Source organism: Corvus brachyrhynchos, unplaced genomic scaffold (assembly GCF_000691975.1).
Source record: "Corvus brachyrhynchos isolate BGI_N302 unplaced genomic scaffold, ASM69197v1 scaffold115, whole genome shotgun sequence".
NCBI lineage: Eukaryota > Metazoa > Chordata > Aves > Passeriformes > Corvidae > Corvus > Corvus brachyrhynchos.
Genome location: NW_008239553.1, coordinates 9309004 through 9319422, shown reverse-complemented (window position 1 = coordinate 9319422; position 10419 = coordinate 9309004). Strand labels below are relative to the sequence as shown.

The 10419-nt window shown below is 38.6% G+C and overlaps 1 protein-coding gene across 1 annotated transcript in view; it reads left to right on the top strand.

The window, feature by feature from the left end:
* Nucleotides 1–10419, top strand: part of LOC103620774 (cytosolic phospholipase A2 epsilon) — a 33298-nt gene extending 22879 nt beyond the window's left edge. Inside the window, exons 12-21 of the mRNA XM_008639473.2 lie at nucleotides 246–381; nucleotides 2241–2377; nucleotides 3548–3770; nucleotides 4648–4762; nucleotides 5560–5697; nucleotides 5973–6080; nucleotides 6884–7075; nucleotides 7554–7723; nucleotides 8758–8944; nucleotides 9804–10419. Of these exons, the coding sequence (XP_008637695.2) occupies nucleotides 246–381; nucleotides 2241–2377; nucleotides 3548–3770; nucleotides 4648–4762; nucleotides 5560–5697; nucleotides 5973–6080; nucleotides 6884–7075; nucleotides 7554–7723; nucleotides 8758–8944; nucleotides 9804–10012 (1615 nt within the window). The 3' untranslated portion in view covers nucleotides 10013–10419. The remainder of the gene's footprint in view (nucleotides 1–245; nucleotides 382–2240; nucleotides 2378–3547; nucleotides 3771–4647; nucleotides 4763–5559; nucleotides 5698–5972; nucleotides 6081–6883; nucleotides 7076–7553; nucleotides 7724–8757; nucleotides 8945–9803) is intronic.

Sequence of the window (10419 nt, the reverse complement as noted above, 5' to 3'; positions counted from 1 at the left end):
CTTGTGTGTCTTGTCTTTGTCTCCATGTTCACAAGAAATCTAAAGTACCTTGGAAACTCCTCTTCATCCTCACTGCTATTTCTTGCTGGCAGTAGAAATGTTTGTTTTTCTTCCTTCCTTTATCAATATGCAGACTTGGAAATAACTTGTTTTACAGATTATTTGTTTTTTGATTACCTGTCCTACAGATCTTGAAATCAGCTGTAATTGATGTGTGCATTGATTTGTCCCATTGTCTATTCCAGCTCAGGAGACCTGGATGTACGTTTGGGGTTTAGCCTGTGTGTGGAAGAGCAGGCCTTCCTGCAGAAAAGGAAGAAATATGTTGCTGCTGCTCTGAAAAAGATTCTTAATTTGGAGGAGGATCTGAAAGAACATGAGGCAAGCCAATACAGTCCCTGGTAGCAACTACTCTCAGGATATCAAGGCCTGGCTCACAAATTCAAGCAAATAAAATCCCAGTTTAATTAATCCTTCTGGTGTGGGCCAGGCCTGGTCACCTAGGGCAAGAGATGAGCAAGAGAAGCAGGGGCCTGTTAATGTGGCAGAGCAGGGGAGGCAGGATAATGTCTTTACAGACCCAAAAACTTCTCAACAGCTCCTCAAACTGTCCATTCCTGTTTATTCTTGGTATTGCTCATAGGAGGAAAATTTATAGTGGGCAGACATGGAACAGCTGGGGGATGCTTCCTGAGAAACAGAGGGCCTTAACTCAGTGACAGAGACATGGTGGCCATGGCACACGTGTAAAGGGTTTTGAGAGGAAGAAACAAATGTTTTCACACAGACATCTGAATAAAAATTCTTGGAGGGGTTTCTGCAGCAAAAAAGGTGTATTGTTGGGAAAAATGAGGGATAGAATAAAACCATCAAGCTGGCAAAGAAGAGTGGTTCTTACAGCATCACTGAGTTGTAGATGAAATAGCTGATTTTAAGTTTAGCTGTATCACTCTAGATCCTGTTCCTGCCTCTGTAACTGAGTAATAAGTTTTGCAGCTGCTGATGCCTGACTGGGTTGCTGACCATCAGAAAAGTACAAACATACCAATAACAATAACACTCTTTAGCTGACAGTTAACAAAAAGGAGTTCTGTGGAAAATATTATTCAAAAATATTAGTTTGGGTTCAGAGCAGAGAGTAATATGGGAAACAGAGTTTTCAAGAAAGCTGGAACAAACATTTTTACACGGCTAAGATTCTCCTCACACATGGAAAACTATTTTCTAAAAACATCTAATTACTCTGGCTCTCTTGTTCATGTGTTCAACTTCAGATTTATGGGAAAATATCCCCTCTACCTTGTTAGCTGACTTACATTTGAACTGAAAAAAAATCATTAGAGTTTTAACTTAAAATAGATTAGAAAATGTAAACCCCAGAATATAAATTTTGGAGTTTATTCTGATTTTAGTTAAGATTATGAGATTTTCCTCATTATTATTTTATAAAATTTCTTAGATTTAAGATCTTAAAGAGTTTAGGGTAGGAACAACATCTGTTTTCTGGGTTTTCTGTGCTTTTGTTTTTTCGTAGAGCGGGAGAATTATTTTCTTCATGCTCTATTCATTGACTTTAGAACACAGATTCCTTTATGAAATTGGAAGCAAATACTTTAAAGGTATAAATAGACCTTTTCCATGGGGCGTGTAAGCATCCACACTCTGGATGCCATCGGAAGCAAAGGGTGTACTAGATCAGGAAAAGATTAGGAGACAAATAGTCTGTCTCTTCAATTACACTTGGACCGTGGAGGGGGAAACCCTACCAATGACTGTGCTTCAGGACATAAAGTAATTAATGGCCTGGGGCCAGGAAGGCTTTGGCTATTGTGTGGTCTGGCTGATTACAGGGCGATGTGTGTTCCTCTGTGACACTGGTCATTGTTAGAGGCAGAATCATGGATCCATAATCTGCTCCGGTGTGGTAAATCCTGTATTTTCTATGACAGCTTCTAATAATACACTTTGAGAAAAATTCCAGAGTGGTGAGGCTGATTTCCAGTTATATGTTAAGTAAGCAGCTTCCCACCCCATCTGAGTGGGTAAGACATAAACCTTCCCTCTCGCATCAATCAGGCAGCGGCAAACAAGCTTTTTCCAACAATCACATCCTTTTCATGCCAAGTAGCATCCCTGCTTGTATCAATGCCTGCAACCTGTTATCTGATTTCTGCAGTAAGGGTTGTTTGTGTCTAATACGTGCACAGCTTTTGCTCCTTCTGCCTTGCTGTGTTGAACAGGTGCCAGTGGTGGCCATTACGACAACTGGGGGAGGAACGAGATCACTCACAGCGATGTATGGCAGCCTGCTGGGCCTCCAGAAACTCAACCTGTTAGACTGCATTTCCTACATTGGAGGTTTATCGGGTACCACATGGTGAGAATGACCCAAATGAGGTTTATGTGTTCTCTGCTCAATATTGCTGGCTCTGTATAACACCGTTAGCTTATATGGCACTTAGCAAAGAAAAAGCATTTCCATTCTCCCCACAATCTCCCCTCTGTCCACCTGGAGCAAAGAAACAAAACATATGGATTAAGAGATCAATCACCACATTCATTAACTGCTTTTGCCACCCCCCTGACTCAGTCTATGCCTGATATTTTCATCTAAATGCTCTATTGCCTTTTCATATTTTATCAATTATACCTTAGACTAAATGCAATGAATTTGTCTTTAGACTGGAAATTGAAGAAAGATGGGAAGAAGAATTTATGCCTGCCATTTTCTGGTTATTCTCACTTCCATTTTGGATTTACAGTGCATCTCCCTCTGGTAAAAGATGTATTTGGGGCTAGTGGAATTAATACTATCGCAGAAAGTCCAACAAATTACATCAAGTTACTGACCTTGGAGAGACTGTAGCTATGGTGGCTCGTTGTGAAGTGCGCTCTTCCCTCGGAGGGCATAGAGCAGATGATGTCATACTTAAAATAACTGAAGTATTTAATCAAGTAGGTTCTAGGTACCTCCACTCCTCTACACCTGTTTGGAAGAGGAGAATTTTTTTCACTGAGGTGTGTGTCACTTTATGTAAGTCCAAATTTTAATGGTAGGTTTTTCTTTTAACTTCTTTGTTTTATGTGGAGATCTGAGTGTATCTGTCTGTGTTATGATTTCAAGAAGACAAGTAAGAATGGTCATAAAAGGACATGCCCAAAACTGCGCAGTTTTCTTGTTGGCACAAGCCATTAGCAGACATATGGGAACAAACGCAGGACTAGAGCAGAGTAGTAGTGACTGCTCCCTAGATTTCTCCCCACCTTCCAAGAAACTGATTTGATGAATAATTGTGGAACCTTGTTATTTAATAGCCTTGGGTCTTGTTTTCTCCTCTCCCTTGAATTTCAAGATAAGTTTTGAGCCCATTTTATCATATCCAAACCAGCGAAGCTTGGAGGTTTTGTTTGCTCCTGAAATGAGCGTATTTTAAGTGTGTTTACCTTTTAGTTGTGAACCCTGTAAGAATTAAGTTGCACAAAACTTTTCTGAAAACAAACCACAGCATTACTCTTCTTTCATTATTTTCTTCTAATGTTTCTTCAGGACCATGGCAAACTTATATGAAGATGCTAATTGGTCACAAAAATATCTGGAGGACGCAATCAAGGAAGCTCGCAAGCAAGTAACCAAATCCAAGATCTGCTGTTTTTCTTTGGATTGTCTGAAGTACTATTATAATGACCTGATGGAGAGGACTAAAGAAGGACATAACACTTCTTTCATAGACCTTTGGGGTCTTGTCATTGAATCCATGCTACATGATAAGGTACTCCTTTCTTCCATATAACTGCTGAGCTTCTATAGCTACAGTGGAGAAGAAAATAAATCCTGGCATGCCATTCAGTACTACTAATGCAAATAATTAGTTTAGCAGCTGATTAAATATTATATATTCAGACCCATTATTAAAACACTGATCTGGATTTGAAGAGAGGTTGACCTTGAACTGAAGGAGCCATGTCATACCAGTCAAAGGTATTCTTCCTCCTTAAAGAAAGAAGTACCCTGAGAAAAAATACTTTGAATTGTAAATGAATCACTTTGGGCATAAAATATTCTGACTAGAAGAGGCACTTAAAAATTTGAAATAATTTACTTCTCTATCATAAATGAAGATAGATATTTATAAAGTGACCTAGGTATAGACTGCATATGGAGATGGCTCACATAGTAAGAATGACCATTTTCTAAATACGGTATAAAGTTTTAAGAAATTTTATTACTTTAAAAATAGTGTATCTTAAGTAGTTTCATTCTGGCTTAAGTTTATACAATGAAGTTTTAAATTGTCATGTTCAATAGAATATATTCATGAAAATGCAAAATACCTTAAAATATGATCAATTCTTTGCAAAGACCCAGCCGAGGAAAGAACTTTACCGTTCACTTAGCTGCATCATCTTTCCTGGAAATGTTTTTTTTTTCTTGCTGAATCTACAATCAACTTCTCTGCATATCTCAAAATCTGAGAACTCATATAGGGTGCAGCTGCTTCTTCTGGGATACTTGCCAAGTTTGGAATATCCCAGATATTTCTCAACAATCCAGTGACCTGGGAATGGATAAAGCTGATAATTCACATTATATTATTTGAAGTGCAAGTTGTTTTTCTCATTCCATTAACCCTTTTTAATCAAAACCAGAAAGACGAGCACAGACTCTCGGACCAACGGCAGGCAGTGGATAATGGCCAGAACCCACTGCCCATCTATGTGGCCATCAACCTCAAGTCCAATTATAGTGCCCAGGCGTTCAGAGGTAATGGTTATGATTTAGATTTCTTAAAAAATTTATAATTTCAATGGTCTAAACTAAAATGATATGGATACAATCAGCTTTAATAATGAAATAGTCTTTTCATTCTAATTGCAAGTAATGCCCCAATAAACCATTATGTTTTCAGATAATAGTGACTGAAACAAACAAACAAAAAAAATCCAAACTTCTCTAGTGTTTAGAATTTAAGTTCTTCATTTTTCTAGAAGTAGAAATGTAATTATACCACAAAACCTGTCAAAGTCACAGTTTATCCTGTCACAAAAACCTTGTAATGAAACAAATTCTTATGATGATACCACATGGTCTTATTTTAAACAATTAAAGAAAAAACTTTGAAATTTTGGGTCCAGGGTCAGGAAAATCACTATTTCCTCTACTATTAATTTTCACAGTATTTGTTTAACATGAGCAGCTAAGTACATGACACCAAGTGAATGCTAAGCTCTCTGGCACTAGAGCCCTAAAGGAAACAAGTTATGCATGAGCAACACATACTTTGGGGTAAGATTAACTATATTGAGGGAATGCTTGTGGTTTCATTCAGACCAGGGCTTTTTTGCTGGAGGTTGCTGTATCACAGCCTGGGACTGCCCTGCCATGGTGTGGAAGGACCTCATGTCATCGATACTGCTGGCAGTACAGATACAGCCATGGCTGGTGAATGGCGTGCTATGAATGAGCCAGTGTCTTTCTCATTGTTTGCTTCCTGGATCTCTTCTGTTTAGTGTTAGCTAACATGGTATTGCTTTTTCATGATCTGGCTGCTGTTGCCATAGAGTGGCTGGAGTTCACTCCTTATGAAGTTGGTCTCCTGAAATATGGAGCGTCTATTCGCGCAGAACACTTCGGAAGTCAGTTCTTTATGGGAAGGATGGTGAAGAAGCTCTCAGAGACTCGGATCTGCTATATGCAAGGTGACTATTGCCTAGGGGGGAAGGTGGTCTACTGGAAGGACAGCTGGCATGGGCGAGTATGTGGTCTGTGGTGGACAGCACTGGGAAGATACCGACAGACAGGTTGGGCAGGTGTGAGTTTACATTAGCAAGGACATACCTACTAAGTATGCCCACAAAGGTATCCATACAGACAGAAAGGAAGTATCCAATGGGAAGAACTGAAGGTATGTATCAATTAAGATTCTTCCAAGGCTACTCCATCAATCAGCTTCTCTTCCTCTTTCACGTTGCAGGCATGTGGAGTAGTATATTTTCCATAGATGTGATGTATGTCTGGAATTTGGCTGCTGATTCAGAAGATTTTTGGTGCAGATGGACCAGAGACAGAGTAAAAGATATTGGTGAGATTTTTAATTTTTTTGCACCACTGGTATATATTGCTTATGTTCTGTGAAGATGTCTAATGCATAAAGAAATGCTGTCAAAGTGAGAAAGTAAAAGATGAGGAAAGTGAAGCAGAGATGTCAGCTAAGAATTTTTTTCTGCCTGATTTAAAATTAAATTGTGCTTCTTTGGAAAAGCTTTGGAAAAGCTGTACCTTCTTCTGAAGGTCAGACGGACAACAAAACCAGTCTCCAGAAGACATATAAAAGTCACGTTATATCAAGAACACATCTTAAGATTGTTAGAATATGGTCCTCCTGGGCCAGTAATAACACGGGTAGAGAAAACGGCTCTTGCAGAAGGCTGTTTTCTCCACTGAGCTGCCCATGGAGAAAGCTTACTCTTGCTGTTAATTGCACAGGGAGCCTGGAGTGACTGGTCTCCTAACTAAGCTGGTGTTGCTGCTGGGTGGCACTGACATGCATTCTGAAAGTGTCCTGTTGAAAGGCCAGTGCTGTCCTCCTGTATGTGTTGGGACTTGTCTCTCCCCTCCACCACATGTTACCGTAGAGGTTGGGCATCATTTGAGGAAACTTAGAGTAGAAGGTGGTGCTTACTGCCTGGCAGCCTGCTGCCTGCAGGTAGCTGTCGTTTAATTCACTGTCTAATGCTGAATTTTATTTGGTGGCATAGACCTTAAGGGCTTATAACTGTGTTTGGTTTACCTTTGGAGTGGGGGATGATGATACTCCATTTTTTAAAATACTGATCATTTCAGAAAACTATCCTAAACATAAAATTTCTTCTTTCCATCTTGCAGCAGAAGAACCCTTTCTGTCTGTGAATCCCTATGAGGTAGACACGTGTCTATGCACTCCCTCGAGCATCCTCTCCTCTACTCTGCGAGATGTCTTAACAGGACGCCCAACAATTGCACAGTATCCTAATTTTATCAGAGGCTTCCAGCTGCATAACAAGTATCTGGAGAGTGAAGGATTTTCTACCTGGAAAGGCACAGTAAAACAGCCTGTTTTTCAGTAATATTCTAAGGAGGTTTGGGTTTTGGAATTCACTTAGGATTTCCAACAAAGAGGAAGAGACAAGATTGACTTCTGAAATGCCACTTCTTCCTTTACAAATGGAAAACATTAAAGCCAGATTTGAATAGCATTTCCATTTGGGTGGGGGCTGTTGAGGGGTGAAATTGTATCTGGTGATCTGGGAATTTTGTTCCTGTGGATAAAGTGAGCTCAGCCTAGGGAAGCAGGAGAGATCTCCCCTTTAGGGCTAAAGCAGTCTGCAGTGCCCAGGAAGAAGGGAAGAAAAAAGCAGTAGCATGTCACTTACTCCTGTAAATAAGTGCAACTAGAGTGAAAGGAAGACAGGAACAATAAGGGACAAAATTCTCCATACTTCGCTCTCTACCTTCCTTCAGAGGAGAAATCAATCTTGTGCTTTATTTGTTGTAATGAGAAATAATTTTGTTTCAGACACAGTGATAGACTCCTTCCCAAATAAACTGATGGAAACAGCAGACAATGAGCTCTCCCTTGTTGATACTGGCTTTTTCATTAATACCAGCTACCCTCCACTTTTAAGATCAAAGAGGGAGGTGGATGTCATCCTGCATTTGAATTACAGTGGAGGGTCCCAAACACTGGTAAGAAAAGCCATGGTATCTGAGATGTTTTTCCTTCATGGTCTTTTTGTCTCTAGCACTCGTCAGGTAAAACACCTAATTTTTCAGTACTGGAAGGACAATTGGATTATTGTTATCTAATTTATTATTTAGATTATTAGGTGATTTATTTCTCAGTAACTAAGAAAGATATTAGAAGAAAATGATTGATATAGGCATTTTTAAATCATCATGGTCTTCACTGGATTCAAGAATTTTGAAAAACTGATGGATTATATTCTGGATTATATTATAAAATGATAGAGTGTTCTGAAACTCTGCTACTGATTTGTGTTATCCTTGTACTGAACAAATTACAAAGGCAATGGAAAGTCCTGAAAATATTTTAACAGATTAAATGAGAAAACCTGTGTCTTGGCCTTTATACCTCATACCAGTCTTAGGGAAATGTAGTGACTAATGCCAGATTGATTAATAATTAAAAGAATATAATTAGTGTTGCATATATAATGATAATAATATAAAATTAAACATAGGTATATAGTAAATATAGCTGTTGAAGGTTTTTGGGTTTTTTTATGAGGTCATAAGATATGTTGATAAGTGTATTTGTTAATAGGGAGTCATTATCAAGCAACACCAATTATGCAGAGGACAGAAAGATTGGGAGAGTGGTAAATAATGAAGAAGTCAAGACAAGGATGCAGAATAATCTGGACTGATGTGTTGCTTCTCCATTCTTGCAGTTTCTTTGCCTTCCCCTTCTGAACTGGTTTCAATGGAATTATAAAATTAGACCTGTGGCTTTTGGATTCATTTTCAAGTTCAGAGAAAGTGACTATTTTCTTGTTTTGCCTAAAGCAATGTGGAAAATAAGATAAGCTACAATGTCTGGTGTGGTTATGATTGTTTCCATCTGAAATTTAATGTCTTGCCAGAGGAAGATTCAAACCTTAGAATATTCCTGTTAGCTGCTGGAGTTTAAAATATCCAGGTCTCTGGATCAGTTTTGATTGTTATAAGAATTTTATATTTTTTTTTTTTCATTCATCCAGCCTCTGGATCAGATTGCGAAGTACTTCTCAGAGCAAGAAATTCCATTTCCCAAAATTGAGATAAGTGAGGAAGACAGGGAAAACTTGAAGGAGTGCTATGTGTTTGAAGAGGCTGACAGTCCACAAGCTCCAACAGTGCTTTTTTTTCCCCTAGTAAATGACACCTTCAAAAAATATAAAGCTCCTGGTGAGTCATCTTTGATAGCAATTTTAATAAAAAGTTGTTTTCCTAGTGAATCCTTTCTATTTCATAAAGTATCACTGTCATCTCTGACCTTTCCAATGCCAGCACGGGTCTCATCACTGACAAACATAACTGGTCTGTGTCAGCATGTCTGAACTATATGAACTCCTGCATCTTTTCTTAAAGCACTTGAGATTAATATAGGCACTTATTTCACAGGAGCTACTAGAGATAGTATGAAGGCAAAAATTTCAATATATGTACACCATGATGGGTAGGTTCTCAAGCTGTTTTACTCTACAGACATGGACTTGTGCACTCCTGCTTGCCAACAAAGATGAGGAAAAACCTTCTGCTGGTTTTGGTGTTAAGTCCATTCATCCAAGTTTTTTTCCACATATTTAAAAGTGATCTCCCAGACTGAGGCCTGAGATCTTTGGTTTTAATTGAGTAATATGCTCTGTCTGAGTGAAATAATTTCTCCTGAACTTTCAGTGAGATGGTTATTATTTTATCTAGTACAAGAGTATCTGGTTTCCTTTTTGCTTGTGCTTTTCTAGTTTGAGTAACAAAGACTAACTATGTTGTCCCAGCAGTGGTCTAGCATTGCTGCTACAAATGTTGTTCTAACTTCAAGCTGTTTGGGTGATGTAAATGTCAAATGGTGTAAAATCATATTTGGACAAAGGCTTGATCCAGATGCTGAAGAATACAGTGCTACTAGCACAGAACTTTTACTTCCCTCTGGCAAATTATACCTCTCCTTCCTTCCTTTTCTACCTATAATTATGTATATACTGATAGGAGCCACATACTGCAATAAAACCTTATTGGTGAATCTCCCTGTGGTTCGTCCCCTTAGGTGTGGAAAGGAGTCCTGAAGAGATGGCTGAAGGCAAAGTTGATGTCTCCAGCATCCTCTCCCCATTTACGACAAGGGAGGTGTGTTTCAGTGAAGAGAATTTTGACAAACTGGTGAAACTGACTGATTACAATGTCCTGAATAATGAGAAGTTGATTATTCAGGCCTTGCGCTTGGCAGTGGCACGGAGGAAGCAGCGGAATTATTAGCCACCACACACTAGCTTCAAATTTTCATGTGGTATTTCTTGGGTTGTCTATGGTTTGGTGAGGTCAAGATGTTTGATTCTTATTGGTGATACTTGCAGAAATCACATCGTCCTAAGGACATTCTGGACTCCACCCTATTTACATGGCTCTTCAGACAAAAAGATTGGAATTTACCAGTTGTTTAACCCAAAACAAACTTCAAAGCAGAAAATTCATTTTTAGTTTTGTTACCAAGTTACTTTACCAATTGCTATATATATTCAAGATAAATTATTACAATGTTGTGTAAGATAATAATGAAATATGTGGCTCATTAAAATTTGTATCAAAATAGTATTTATGTGGTGGATTTTCTGTGTGGCAGAACAACAATCCCTTGAAATGAAATTTCTTTGATGAAAAACTAA